At 33.7% G+C, this 16,664-nt stretch overlaps 1 protein-coding gene across 1 annotated transcript in view; it reads right to left on the bottom strand.

The window, feature by feature from the left end:
* Positions 1-16,664, bottom strand: part of LOC141291479 (zinc finger protein 395-like) — an 82,308-nt gene that overhangs the window by 14,626 nt on the left and 51,018 nt on the right. Inside the window, exon 3 of the mRNA XM_073823639.1 lies at positions 2,864-2,961. Within this exon, the coding sequence (XP_073679740.1) occupies positions 2,864-2,961 (98 nt within the window). The remainder of the gene's footprint in view (positions 1-2,863; positions 2,962-16,664) is intronic.

Raw genomic sequence — 16,664 nt, 5'->3', positions numbered from 1 at the left:
TCAGTTGATCCAGTTTACAAAAATTGAACATTTTGCATTGACTCTTTAGTATCCATTTATTCTAATTGCATAGAAAATATCACTATATTACTCAAAATATCTTCTTTTGTCTCATACAAGTTTGGAATGATATGAGGGTGAGTCAATGATGACAGAATCATTTTCATTTTCGTGGTAAGCTATTCATTTAAGCACAAATCTATGTTCAATGAGAGAGTTCAAGCACTTCTGTTGCTGCACAATGTCTATTGTCTTTTCGTCTGAAACTCTGAACATACTTTTGGTTTTTAAAGCCTTGAGCTGAGGGAAGGACCAGTCATTGCATTTACAAACCCATTTGGTTTTTCTTACATCATGCCAAAAGAGACAAATAGAAAACAGAATTTGTCTTGCTGTTCAGAAATAAGAATCTGATGACCATGACATGAAGACATATATACAAAACTACACTGTATGTCTACACAGACGATGTTGTGAAACTTATCTACAAAGACTATTCAGATTGGTTATAATGTCACAACCATGAGCTCATTAAAATATGACCTCCATATTTACAAATGATCAGTTATGGGATAGTTTTTAATACTCAGAGTAAGGACTTAAAGGGATAGTTCATCCAAAAATGAAAATTCTATCATTAGTTACTCACCCTCATGTCGTTCCAAACCTGTAAGTTTTTTGTTCATCTTTAAAACACAAATTAAGATATTTCTGATGAAGTCTAAGATCTTTCTGACCCTGCATAGACAGCAACACAACTGACACGTTCAAGGCCCAGAAAGGTAGTAAGGACATCATTAAAATAGTCCATGTGACATCAATGGTTCAACCTTATTTTTATGAAGCTATGAGAATACCTTTTGTGTGCAAAACTAAAATTACTTTATTCAACAATTTCTTCTCTTCTATCTCCGTTTTTATGCCCATTCTGAAGTATCACATTAGAAACAAGAAAAAACAAGACCCTTAACTCGCAAAAAAAGTTTTTATGCTTGCTTGAGGAAGTTTCTGACTTGTACGTTTTACAGGTACAGCAAGAAAAACAGCTTGTTTAACTTTTTGGGGTGTAGTGTAAAAAATTTAATTTAAAACTGACCATTTTTGATGCAAAATCTTTGACTAACATTATAAGTTATAAAATTACTACTTAAAAATTACTAATGCGTTTGAAAAAACCTTTTATGCTCATCAAGGCTACATTCATAGCATCATTCCTCCAGTCTTCAGTGTCATGATCCTTCAGAAATCATTCTAATATGCTGATTTGCTGCTCAACAATCATTTCTTTTTATCAATGAAATATTTTAGTTGAAATAGCGATGCATTTTTTTTTTCAGGATTTTTTTCAGAACTCTTTTGTAACGTAAATATCTTTACTGACTCATTTGATCAATTTTATGCGTCCTTGCTGAATAAATGTATTAGTTTCTTAAAAAAAAATAACTGATCCCAAACTTTTAAACATTAGTGTAAGTAAGAAATTTAATTCACTTGTCTAAACAATCATATACAGTTGAAGTCAAAAGTTAACACCTTGCGGAAATGCAAAATGTTATTTATTTGACCAAAATAAGAGGGATTATACAAAATGCATGTTATTTTTTATTTAGTACTGACCTGAATAAGGTATTTCACATTAAAGATGTTTACATATAGTCCACAAGAGTAAATAATAGTTACAATTATAAAAATGACCCTGTTCAAAAGTTTATATACACTTGATTCTTAATACTGTGTTGTTACCTGAATGATCCACAGCTGTGTGTTTGTTTGTTTTTAGTGATAGTTGTTCCCTTGTTTGTCCTGAACAGTTAAAATTCCTGCTGTTCTTTAGAACAATCCTTCAGGTCCCACAAATTATTTGTTTTTGTTTATTTCAGCATTTTTGTGTATTTGAACCCTTTCCAACAATGACTGTATGATTTTAAGATCCATCTTTTCACTAGGGTTGTGCCGATAGACGATAGAATGTGTGGGACCTGAAGGACTTTTCTGTAGAACAGCAGACAGTTTAACTGTTCAGGACAAACAAGGGACTCATGAACAACTATCACTAAACAAAAAAAAACAGCTCTGGTTCAACTCAGTGTTAAGAATCAAGTGTATGAAAACTTTCGAATGGGGTCATTTTTCGATTATTATTTTCTCTATTATTTCTCTAAATAAAAAATAACATTTGTATTATCCCTGGTGAAAAAAACAGCTAAAACCAGCCTAGGCTGGTTGGCTGGTTTTAGCTGGTCAACCAGCCTGGTTTTAGCTGGTCATAGCTGGTCGTCAGGCTGGTTTTAGAGGGGTTTTGGCCATTTTTCCAGCCTGGCCAGGCTGGTCAGGCTGGTCTTAGCTGGTCAGGCTGGAAAACCACCAGCTTAAACCAGCTTGGCCAGGCTGAGAGACCAGCTAAAACCAGCCACTTCCAGCTTAAACCAGCTAAAACCAGCCAACCAGCCTAGGCTGGTTTTAGCTGTTTTTTTTCACCAGGGATCTCTCTTATTTTGGTCAAATACTTAAAATTTTGCAGATTCTGCAAGGTGTATGTAAACTTTTGACTTCAACTGTAATCGTACACTAAAATATCAAAATGTTTGTTTGAGCACCTTTACACTGCCTCAACCAATGGAGTAAGTTTGGAGCAGAAATATGTGACTCGAAAACTACCATTACATCTGCAACTCACAGAAATTTCACACTTCATTACAGCCATTTTCTATATAAAACAAATAAAAATGGAGAAAGCCAGAGTCCTTTTGGGCACTTATGGAGGTTTAGAGCTTGTTTGACAAGCTGTCATTCAACCTGAGTGCTCTGGCATCTATCAGGTAACAGGGAAGCGGGCGTTAGGAGAAGCAGAGCGAAGTTAAACCTGAGGCACTGGAGGAAGGGTTGAGCACCAACGGGCTGGTGGACAGCGTGGTCAGGACGGTGGCGGCCATCACCTCTTTATCAGCAAGACCAGAAGACCTGCTGTTAATAAAGAGAGAGAGAAATGAGGTTTACAAATCACTGACATCTTAAGACCTGGATCAACTAAAAGCAATTACGTCAAGCAGAGCCAGATGGTTTAACGCACTCTCACAACAACATAAAACAGCACACATTTGTGCATTCTCTCTCTCTTGCTCTGAGTGGCCGTTTTCTCTGTCCCACAGTAAACACTTCTCTCGGCCGTATCGCAGCTCCCTGCTGCACTGAACTCCTCACGGGTAATGGAAAATTCCAGCAAAGTAATAAACACTAGCGCTAGGCCTCTGGTGTATGCCCACACAGCACAGCTCGATTATCAACTGTATTTATTCAGCGTGTGTGTGGGAGACAGTTTACTCGTGTTTGTAAATCAACACCAGGATTTAATGTGCGGCTGAATGAAACGCTCTATTAACTGTTTGGTGTCTCGCTCACAGGTGAAATTCAGCTTTGAGCTGTGTATTTATACTGCATGTTCATGATTGATGGCTGTTATATTGGATCCCAGTGAAAGAGAGGGAAAAGGGGAGGGATTGCACAGAGATCAGAGAGTGAGTGAGTGTTAGCGGACATTAGATTTAAATATTTATGCAAATTAGAAAAGTTTAAATAAGATTACGGCACATGTTGATTCAACAAACACAACTACACAACATTAAACAAATATTATGTTAGAAATTCAACTCTTGTCAAAAGTAAACTATTTAGATTCTAGTTCAAAGAGATCATTCTCCAAATGTCATATAAATTTATTATTTGTAATTTGCATAAAATGTGGCACATTTGATGCCAGCTGGAACCATGTCTGTTAAATAATAAAATAATATATTTTTTACAAATAATAATTTTCATGAATTGATATAAACAGTGTTGAGGAAAGTTACTTTTAAAAGTAATGCATTACAATATTGAGTTACTCTCTAAAAAAGTAACTAATTACATTACTTAGTTACTTTTTATGGAAAGTAATGTGTTATGTACTTTTGCATTACTTTTTAAATCTAAGCAGAGCTTGCTTGTTTGTTTTTAATATAAAAAGTTCTATTTTTGCCAAATGTAAAAACCTTTTCACAGCAAAAGCCTCAGGCTTAGAGAAAAGTAGACCACAGAAGACAAAATGTCAACTCTTCAGCAATAAAAAAAGGAAAACAAATGTTAGATTATCTTAAGTAAGTTTTGCTTATTAGTATGGATGAATTGGATCATCGAAGGTCGGCAGAAAAGACATTAGTTAATAAAATGGGATTAAACACATAAAGGATATTTGTATTATTTAACATATTTAATTATTGCAGGTTTGCAACAATTAAGTTCAATTTCACAGTTCTTATTATTTTCGAGGAATACTGTATCTGTTTTTTAGTGAGTGAGATGAATTTATGCATGTTCACATTTGTGACCCTGGACGACAAAACCAGTCATAAGGTTAAATTTGACAAAACTGAGATTTATACATCATATGAAAGCTCAATAAATAAGCTTTCTATTGATGTATGGTTTGTTAGGATAGGACAATATTTGGCTGAGATACATCTATTTGAAATCAGAAATCTGAGGATGCAAAAAAATCAAAAAGACTGAGAAAATCACCTTTAAAGTTGTTCAAATTAGGTTCTTAACAATGCATATTACAAATCAAAAATTACATTTTGATAGGTTTACAGTAGGAATTTTACAAAAAATCTTCATGGAACATGAACTTTACTTAATTTCTTAATGATTTTTGGCATAAAAGAAAAATCTAAAATTTTGACCCATGCAATGTGTTTTTGGCTATTGCTACAAATATACCCCAGCGACTTAAGACTGGTTTTGTGGTCCAGGGTCACATTTATTCTAGAACTAAAGTAACATCTTACTCACGATTTGTCTCAACATGGGGACAGGAGAGCTTTTGATCAATAAATGGGGGGGGGGGGTAACTGGCATTACTTATCTGAAAAAGTAACTCAGATATTTCCTTGTCAATTAAAAAGTAATGCGTAAATAGTTACTTGGAAAAAGTTATATTATTACGTAACTTGCATTTCTTATTAAGAATATAATTTCATTAAAAATAATAATAAAAATAAAAACGTAAAGGTATAGTTCACCCAAACAATTTAAATTTGCTCACCCTTATGGCGTTTCTTTTGTGGAACATATTGATTACATTGTTGAAAACATTTTTCTGAGAGTGTAAGTAATGTTATGTTTATTTTACCAACATGATGTGTCTGGGACATGAATTTACATTTGAATCTGAAAAACAAATTCATTACACCACTGCACACCACTAAACCCTGGACCACAAAACCAATCATAAGGGTATTTTTTTGAAATTGAGATTTACACGTCAGCTGAAAGCTAATAAATAAGCTTTCCATTGATGTAAGTTTTGTTAGGATATGACTATATTTGACAGAGATACAACTATTTGAAAATCTAGAATCTGAGGGTGCAAAAAAAAAATCGAAATATTGAGAAAATATTTAAAGTTGTCCAAATGAAGTTCTTTACGGAAGCCTGTTTCCGTAAAAAAAAAAAAAAAAAGATTATTGCAACTTTTTATCTTACATTTCTGACTTTTTTTCTCAGAATCACATGATACAAACTCGCAATTGCGAGTTATAAAGTCATAATTGTGAGCGTAAACTTGCACTTCTGAGAAATAGTCAGTAATTATTGATATAAACTCACAATTGTCAGTTATAAAGTCAGAATTGCATGATATAAACTCGCAATTCTGAGAAATAGTCACTAATGCATGATATAAACTCACAATTGTGAGTTATAAAGTCAAAATTCTATATATAAAGTCGCAATTCTGAGAAATGAAGTCAGAATTGCATGATATAAACTCACAGTTCTGAGAAATAGTCACAATTGTGTGATACAAACTCCAAGTTATAAAGTCAAAATTCAATATATAAACTTCATTTCTCACAATTGAGTGATATAAACTTGCAATTCTGAGAAATAGTCACTAACGCGTGATATAAACTCCCAATTGTGAGTCATAAAGTCAGAATTGCGTGATAAATAGTCACAATTGCATCATATAAACTCCCAATTGTGATATAAACTTGCAATTCTGAGAAATAGTCACTAACGCGTGATATAAACTCGCAATTCTGAGAAATGAAGTCAAAATTGTGAGATATTAACTCAATGTAAACATATCATTTTTTTTCTCCTCAGAACTGGACTTTATAACTCAGACGGAGTTTATATCTCACAATTGCTAGAAAAAAGTCAGAATTGCGAGTTTATATCTAGCAATTCTGACTTTATTTCTTGCAATTGTGGGTTTATATCCTGTAATTCGGACTTTATAACTTGAATTGTGCATTTATATCTCACAGTTCTGAGAAATTTATATGATTTATATGATGCAATTCTGAGAAAAAAAAGAGATGTAAACCTGAAACTGCAAGAAAAAAAGAGAATTGTGAGATATTATAAAATATTTTTTGTTTGTGAAACAGGCTTCCATAGTTCTTAGCAATGCATATTACTAATCAAAAATTAAGTTTTGATATATATTAATGATAGGAAATTTACAAAATATCTTCATGATCTTTACTTAATATCCTAATGACTTTTGGCATAAAAGAAAAATCATTTTAACCCATACAATGTATTGTTGGCTATTGGTACCTGTGCTACTTAAGACTGGGTTTGTGGTCCAGAGTTGCATGTATATTACAGCTGAAAATTAAAGTAATTAACAAAAACTGTAACAGTATATAAATAATGCTAGAATAACACTGGTATGGAAGCAATGTGAAACATGATGTAAATCAAGATTACCAGTGAATAATAATGTAAATTTTGGTCTGTTTGTCACACAAATTTATTTCATGAGTATCATAGAAATCATATGGTCAATATTTCAGTCCTTTAAAAAATGTTTTTAAGTTCGACAGCCCTTTTGCCCTTTTATTTCCACTGTGTGGAAAGCCTGAATATTCTGCTAAATGTCTTTTTTGTTGTTGTTGTTCCACCACACAAAAACAAAGTCATACAGATTTGAAATGAGATGAAAGTTTCACAATTTTCTGGTGGTGAACTACTCCTCAAAGTCAACTACCTATTTCAACATCCATAATTACGTAATTTTTGAGCCACGCTAGAGAATCATGGGTTATAGAGGCGTTGGGGTAATGAGATTCTTCCCCTCGTCTGATCCTCTCCGCCCTGAACACAGCAGCACTGATCTAAGCACAGAAACCGACACAATGCTAAGCTGTGTCTCTGTCTTATATAATCAAAAAGATCCCACTCACACTCCCTCATATTCCCTCATAATTTCATGAAATATGCTCTCTCTGCCTGACAAACACACACACACACACACACACACACACACACACACACACACACATGTTGGGTTTACATGTTTTATGGGGACATTCCATAGGCGTAATGGTTTTTATAAGGTACCAACCGTACTTTCTATGGCCCTACACCTACCCTACACCTAAACCTAGCCCTCACAGGAGATTGTGCACACTTTTACTTCCTCAAAAAAACTCATTGTGCCTGATTTATAAGCCTGTTTCCTCATGGGGACCTGAGAAATGTCCCCACAAGGTCAAAATCTACTGGTATTACTATCCTTGTGGGGACATTTGGTCCCCACAACGTGATGAATACCGGGTACACACACACACACACACACACACACACACACACACACACACACACACACACACACACACACACACACACACACACACACACACACAGATGCAGATGCCGGGTTTCTGCCCCCCCGCCTGCCTGCTTTGGCAACCCAACCAGAGCAAACTGGTTTGGAGTAGCTCTGAAAGCCAAGCCCAGAGACTTGGCAGGGCTGTCAAACTTTTTTCCTTTATCTGGGTCAACTTCCAAAAATCTTTCTATCGCTGAAAGAAAAAAGAAAAGAAAAAAAAACAACAAAAAAACAAGCAGTGGATTAGAAGCAGACAGACTAAGGAACATAAATAAAATATGAAGTTCTGCCTCGTTTTACGAGAGAAGAGAGAGGAATGACAGAAACAGACTTAGGCAAAGAAAAAAACAATGAGTTTTGGAAAAAGAGGAGAGGAGAGTAGAGGAGAGGAGAGGAGAGGAGAGGAGAGGAGAGGAGAGGAGAGGAGAGGAGAGGAGAGGAGAGGAGAGGAGAGGAGAGGAGAGGAGAGGAGAGGAGAGGAGAGGAGAGGAGAGACTCTCTGCCTCTAGAGGCAAAGAAAATGACACACATAGATAACAGTACTATGCTGTTTTTTTAAAGACGGTGTGTGTGTGTGTGTGGGTGTTGCTTTCAAATATAACTTGCTACATATATATTCTTATGCAATACTAAAAAAAAAACAGCATAATCCACCTCCAGTCAGTGTTTTGATCAAGACTGTCGGAAACATGCAAACATACACCTACATATTCACATTGAATGCACTCTCCACACACACACACACACACACACACACACACACACACACACACACACACACACACACACACGCACACGCACACACGCACAATTCACTAGACAGACTGTTTTTATATGGAATTAATTATTATTATTAAATATATTATATATAATGTATATATTAAATTAACAATATTTATAATACTTCCTTCAAATGAGAATGTCTTGTCATTGCAATGTCACAGCAATGTTGTGTCCAAACTATTAAGTACATAAACACATTTATATACACTACCAGTCAAAAGTTTTTGCACAGTATGATTTTTAATGTTTTTTTTTTTTTAAGAAAACGCTCACCAATCTTGATCCAATCATTTATTTGATCCAAAGTACAGCAAAAACTGTTTTTACTAATTAAAATAACAGCTTTCTATTTAAATATGTTTTCAAATGTAATTTATTTCTGTGATCAAAGCTAAATTTTCAGCATAATTTTTCCAGTCTTCAGTGTCACATGATCCTCCAGAAATCATTCTAATATGCTGATTTGCTGTTCATTATTGTTATTATTATTATTAATTATAGGTTTTATAGAAATTATAGAAATGAATGCTTTTATTTAGCAAGGATGCTTTAAATTGACCAAAAGTGATGATAGAGACATTTATAATGTTACAAATGAATTCTATTTCAGATAAATGCTGTTCTTCTGAACTTTCTATTCATCAAAGAAACCTGAAAAAAGTCTACTCAGCTGTTTTCAACATGATAATGATAATAAATGTTTTTTTGAGCAGCAAATCAGCATATTAGAATGATTTCTGAAGGATCATGTGACTGGAGTAATGATGCTAAAAAAAAATCAGCTTTGAAAATGTATTCAAAATGTATTCAAATCGAAAACAGCTATTTTAAATAGTAAAAATATGTCAGAATGTTACTGTTTTTGCTGTATGTTGGATCAAAAAAATGCAGGCTTGGTGAGCAGAAGAGACTTCTTTAAAAAAAAAAAAAAATACTGTTCAAAAACTTTTGACTGGTAGTGTATGTGAATCATAAAAATGTCAAATTAAAATAAATCATTAAAAATAGCATCCATTAAAAAAATAATAATAAAATAAAACTATATAAAACATATTTATTTGTTTACCTGCATGTCATGTGACCATTAACCAACGTCACAAAATTGTGAACATGCAAATGTTATAATTACAGTAAATAATAATATAATTTATTTCAAAATCTCAGTGGGGCTCTCAACTAAATATATTAGGTGAAAGTGGTTCAGCTGATAAAAAACAAATTTGTGAATGCCTGCATTACATGTACAAAAAAATAATAATAATAATACATTTGTGGATTTTAATGTGATTAAAAGTGAAAAAGCCTTCCAAAGACATAATTATACATGGTTAAATAACCTACTGAGTGATAATTCAAATAACAATTGTTGTGTTCATCAGTAGTTGATGCAATGTTAAAACCTGAAATGATTTTTGTAAATCCAGTGTTGAAATATTGTGACTAATGACTAGTCTATGTGTGCATGCCAACAGTACTGGAAGACTTTTCGAGTGTATATAAGTGGTATACTATTTCAGAAAGGAGCATTTCAAAGATGAAAAACAGGAATTAGGGGGAATCAATAAATTATGAATTATTTATTTCACAACCTGAATAAAAAAAGTCAGAATTGTGAGATATAAACCTGCAATTAAAAAAAAAAAAAAGAATTGCAAGATAGAAACTATCAATTGCGATAAAGTCAGAATTGCGAGTTTTTATCTTGCAATTCTGACTTAATTTCTCACAATTGTTAGTATATATGACGCAATTCTGACTCTATATCTTGAGTTTATCTCTCAATTCTGACTTTATAAAATGCAATTGCGAGTTTATCGTTCAATTCCCAGAAAAAAGTCAGAATTGCGAGAAAAAAGTAATAATTGCAAGATATAAACATGCATTCGCAAGAAAGTCAAAATTATGAGTTATCTTGCAATTCTGACTTAATTTCTCGCAATTGTTAGTATATATTATGCAATTCTGAGAAAAATTCAGAATTGCGACTTTATATCTTGCAATTCTGACTTTATATCTTGAGTTTATCTCATAATTCTGACTTTCTAAAATGCAATTGCGAGTTTATCGTACAATTCTCAGAAAAATGTCAGAATTGTGAGAAAAAAGTCAGAATTGCTAGATATAAACATGCAATCGCAAGAAAGTCAAAATTGTGAGTTTTTATCTTGCAATTCTCACTTAATTTCTCGCAATTGTTAGTATATATTATGCAATTCTGAGAAAAAGTCAGAATTGTGACTTTATATCTTGCAATTCTGACTTTATATCTTGAGTTTATCTCATAATTCTGACTTTCTAAAATGCAATTGCGAGTTTATGTCTTACAATTCTAAAAAAGAGTCAGAACTACGAGATACTGTATAAACTTGCAATTGCGAGAAAGTCAGAATTGCTAGTTTTTATCTCGCAATTCCGACTTTATTTCTCGCAATTGTTAGTGTGTATCACGCAACTCAGAGAAAAAAGTCAGAATTGTGACTTTATATTTCGCAATTCTGACTTTATCTCTTAATTCTGACTTTATAAAATGCAATTGTGAGTTTATTGTACAATTCCTGGAAAAATTTTAGAATTGCAAGATTTTATCTCGCAATTCTGACTTAATTTCTTGCAATTGTTAGTTTATATGCTGCAATTCTGATAAAAAAAAGTATGAATTGTGACTATATCTCGCAATCCTGACTTTATATCTTGAGTTTATCTCATAATTCCGACTTTATAAAATGCAATTGTGAGTTTATATCTTAATTCTAAAACAAAAAATGTCAGAATTGTGAGAAAAAAGTCAGAATTGCGAGATATACACTAGCAATTGCGAGAAAGTCAAAATTGCGAATTTGCGAGTTTTTATCTTGCGATTCTGACTTAATTTCTTACAATTGTTAGTATATATCACGCAACTCTGAGAGTGAAAATTGTAACTTTATATCTCACACTTCTGACTTTATCTCTCAATTCTGACTTTAGAAATGCAAATGCTAAGAAAAATGTCAGAATTGCGAGATATAAACTTGCAATTGCAAGAAAATCAGAATTGCTGTTTTTTATCTCGCAATTCTGACTTAATTTCCCACAACTGTTAGTATATATCACGCAACTCTGAGAAAGAAGTCAGAATTGTGATTTTATATCTCGCAATTCTGACTTTATATCTTGAGTTTATCTCTCAATTCTAAGACTTTATAAAATACAATTGCGAGTTTATCGTACAATTCTCCGAAAAATGTCAGAATTGTGAGAAAAAGGTCAGAATTGCGAGATATAAACATGCAATCGCAAGAAAGTCAAAATTGTGAGTTTTCATCTTGCAACTCTGACTTAATTTCTCGCAATTGTTAGTATATATCACAAACTCTGAGAAAAGTCAAAATTGTGACTTTATATCTCGCAATTCTGACTTTATATCTTGAGTTTATCTCTCAATTCTGACTTTCTAAAATGCAAATGCGAGTTTATGTCTTATGGTGCGTTCACAGCGGACGCGAATGAAGCGGCAAGCGCGAGTGATTTACATGTTAAGTCAATGCAAAGACGCCATCCTGTGGCGCGAAACGCACGAATGAGGCGGTGCGCATTGAGCGTTAAGCGATTGCCGCGCAAAACGCGCGAGTTAAAAAATCTGAACTTTGGCGAAAATCCGCGCCGCGTTAACCAATCAGCAGCTTGCTCTAGTAGTGACGGAGGCAGAAATCCGAAACAACAATGGAGGACAAAATCACCGTTGCTGTCTGTGGTTACTCGGAGCTGTACGATACATCTTTGTACTTTTATAGAAACAGGAATAAAAAGGATCTTGCTTGAAAGAAAGTGAGTGAAGGGGTCAGACAATCTGGTAAGTTTTAAAAAACGCTCTTTACTCAATTTGACCTACATATACATTCATATTGAGACTACAAGCAAGCTAAAGCTGGCAAATTGAGCTCATTCACCTATTTTACAACTCCTTTCCCGCTGACGAGTGGCAGAAGCCCCTCCCATGATGCGAATTTGCGTCTGTTGTGAAGTAAATGTCACGCGCGAATGACGTGAATTGTATGTGCGAATGAAGAGAGTAAACTTAAATGTTCAAGCGTCCAACTACGCGCGAATAGTCGCGTCCGGTGTGAATGCACCATTACAATTCTAAAAAAAGAGTCAGAACTGCGAGATATAAACTTGCAATTGCGAGAAAGTCAGAATTGCTAGTTTTTTATCTCGCAATTCCGACTTTATTTCTCGCAATTGTTAGTGTGTATCACGCAACTCAGAGAAAAAAGTCAGAATTGTGACTTTATATTTCGCAATTCTGACTTTATATTTTGAGTTTATCTCTTAATTCTGACTTTATAAAATGCAATTGTGAGTTTATTGTACAATTCCTGGAAAATTCCTGGACTTAATTTCTTGCAATTGTTAGTTTATATGCTGCAATTCTGATAAAAAAGTCTGAATTGTGACTATATCTCGCAAGCCTGACTTTATATCTTGAGTTTAACTCATAATTCTGACTTTATAAAATACAATTGCGAGTTTATCGTACAATTCTCAGAAAAATGTCAGAATTGTGAGAAAAAAGTCAGAATTGCGAGATATAAACATGCAATCGCAAGAAAGTCAAAATTGTGAGTTTTCATCTTGCAACTCTGACTTAATTTCTCGCAATTGTTAGTATATATCACAAACTCTGAGAAAAGTCAAAATTGTGACTTTATATCTCGCAATTCTAACTTTATATCTTGAGTTTATCTCTCAATTCTGACTTTATATCTTGAGTTTATCTCTCAATTCTGACTTTATAAATGCAACTGCTAAGAAAAAGTCAGAATTACGAGAAAAAAAGTCAAAATTGTGAGAAATAAATTTGCAATCGCAAAAAAAGTCAGAATTGTGAGTTTTTATCTTGTGATTCTGACTTTTCGCAATTGCGTTTATATGACGCAATTCTGAAAAAAAGACTTTATATCTCACAATTCTGACTTTATAACTTTAGTTTATCTCACAATACTGTAGCCATAATCAGTTACTACCCAGCTCTGCATAAAACATTCATATGTTTTGTCAGATTTAGCAAAATTCTAGAATTTTTTTTTATTTAATCTTCCAAAAGTAAATCCACATAATGATTTGGGAAAGTATGTGAACGGGAGCATATCAGATTCTTACACCAGCACTGTTTTCTCTGACCGTTTCCCTCCCACTCTGTTTCTCTCACACTCACACACAGCCTGCTTTCCTGCCTTCCCGCTTCTCCACGCTTTTCCCGAAAAAGGTCTTTATCACATTCAGCTGTATGATTCATGCGTTACCATATTCACACAAACACATTCATAAACGCGCCGAAAGGGGCTTAGTAAATCTCTGAATGTGTGTGAGAGAGATAAATGAGACTTACTGGAATCTAAATTCAGGCATTAAAGTCAAATTTAAGCATGTGTGTAATGCTACACCACTAACTGTTATGAATTAACCCACATCCTCTAATCACTCTGGTCGACAGCATCTGCAGGCCTGTGTAACACAGTGTCTAGATTTTAAATGAGCAGAACAACATAATCTAGCGGTTCGACACTTGTTGATTATAATGGAATTGATCTAGTTTGTGCTCATTTACAGATGCTGTGTAAATGCACAGTAAACTGCAACTGTAAAACCCGGCCTAGACCAAGTGAATTTAGCGGCGGTCTGGCCGCAGGGCTCGTTTGTACTCCCGTCGGAAATAAACGTACACGTCTACGGTCGCATTCCTCCGATCTGAGTCCCACAACTCTGGGGAAATGAAGAAAAGATTATGATTGAAGAGCATCTCCGTTTGGGTTTTTCTCTTGGTTAGCTCTAGGTTATATTAGCTGAGAAACAGCAGTTGTGGTTTGTGCTGTGTTACAGCTATGTACCATTGTTACAACAGTGCTTTTTGGAAACAGATTTTTTTTAGAGGATTCTGGTGAGAGGCGGACTGGAAACATATAACCAAAGTTTTCTGTTTGATCCAGAAGCAAAACTAACCAAAAAAAAAAAAAAAAAAATCTGAAAGTCAAATTTCTTACACCTAGTATGGCTATAGAGCAGTTCACCCACATATGTGACCCGGCCTGGACCACAAAACCAGTCTTAAGTAGCACAGATATATTTATAGCAATTGCTAAAAACACATTGTATAGGTTGAAATTATACATTTTTCTTTTAGACCAAAAATCATTAGGATATTAAGTAAAGATCATGTTCCATGAAGATATATTGTAAATTTCCTACCGGAAATATATCAAAACTTAATTTTTGATTAGTAATATGCATTGCTAAGAACTTTATTTGGACAACTTTTGGACAATATTTAGATTTTTTTGAACCCTTAGATTCCAGTCCTATCCTAGCAAACCATACGTCAATGGAAAGCTTATTATAAGCTTTCAGATAATGTATACATCTCAATTTAAAAAAAACTGACCCTTATGACTAGTTTTGTGGTCCAGGGTCACATATGTGAATATCATTTACTCATTCTCATGTCTTTCCAAACCTTTTTCATGTGTGTAACAAAAGAAAGTGAGTTTTTGACGAATATCCAAACTGCTCTTTTCATTATAATGAAAGTGAATAAGGAATGACATTTTCAAGCTTCAAAAAAGAAGCATAAGTATCATAATAGTGGTTCATACAACTCATGTGCTGTATTTCCAAGCCTTTTGATGTCATGTGATAGCTTTGTGTGTGGAAGAGACTGAAATTGAAGTTGTACAGACTTTCTAACAGCACTTCATTCACTTTCATTATGAAGAAACTGACCAGGATATTCTTCAAAAATGTACCTCTTGTGCTCTATGGAAGAAAATAAGAAATTGAGAGTGAGTAAATGATGACTAACAAAAAAAATTATGAATTACACTGCTAGCTTGCAAATATCAATACGTTTCGGTCATTCAACCTTTGTCAGACATTGTTTAAAAAAAAACAGAAATTCAAAACAGTCAATGAAAACATCGTTACAATCAATAATAACCAGTACACTCTTAAAATAAAGGTGCTTCACGATGCCATAGAAGAACCTTTTTTTGTTTAAATGGTTCCATAAAGAACCTTTAACATCTGAATAATGTTTCTGTTTCACAAAAGTTTCTTTGTAGTAAAAGAAGGTTCTTTAGATCATAAAAAAGTAAGAAAGAGATGGTTCTTTAAAGAACCGTTGACTGAATGGTTCTTTGTGGAACCAAAAATGGTTTTACAAAATGATACTGATTCTTAAATGCCAAGAATTTATTAGTCTAGCCTGTTTTCAGTTAATTAATGGAACTCGCTCCTCCCATATAATCAATTGCAATAAGCTTTGTGCTTTGTTACTTTTGATATGAAACGAAATTTCAAATTTCAAATTATATCCATTTTATTACAGTATTCAAACAATAAATGCTGTTTGGGCCCTGTTTAATGTGGAGTGACAGATAACGTAGTGCCTCAGTTTTAGAGAAGCAGCAGCACGACAAGCATTTGGACTGATCTCCTTTGCTTGAATACCAGTTTCAGCTCGAAATAGACATGAATGAACATATAAAGGTATGTTACAAGAAAGACTACCGAAATCTGTATCCTGTCTTATGTAATCACTCAATCAGTGTTTCATCCACGGAAAAAGTCAACATATCAGCTTGTGAACAGTATGTCAAGTAATGTCACATTTACCTCAGAAAAAACATATTCGGTGACAATAAACTCATTAATCAACTCTACAGAGAACCATTTCGCTATATATATATATACAAATATATTTTTTATAATTATGTCTAGGTTATGTTTGAATAAATCCGTCAAGTTCTTATGCCAGGCATTATTTAAATGTTTTCATTTAAAAAATATTAAGTGGAGTACAAATATAATTATGTAATCATAACTTTATTATAAAAACTAAAAACTGAACAATTCAGCTCATTTTAACTTTCAATATTATAGTAATGTAGTACCAGCAGACTCTCAAGAGTATTTTACAGCATTAGGCCAAAATTATTAGAACACTAGTATTTTCACCAGCTAAAAAATGGTTTTAAGTCAGTTATTTCTTTTGCTGTAGTGTGTCAGTAGAAAATATTATTTCCAAACATTTATTTTGCCATTAATTGTAATAATCCAGACAGACTGGATGAGGATGAGATCAGATCTCTGTGTGGAGCACTGGCTGTTGTCAGACTCCTTGTGCAAACAAAAATCTCACTAGAGATTCAAATCGAATCGCAAGCTTGTGGATCAGAATCGAATC

Source organism: Garra rufa, chromosome 18 (assembly GCF_049309525.1).
Source record: "Garra rufa chromosome 18, GarRuf1.0, whole genome shotgun sequence".
NCBI lineage: Eukaryota > Metazoa > Chordata > Actinopteri > Cypriniformes > Cyprinidae > Garra > Garra rufa.
This window is presented reverse-complemented; position numbering and strand designations above follow the sequence as displayed.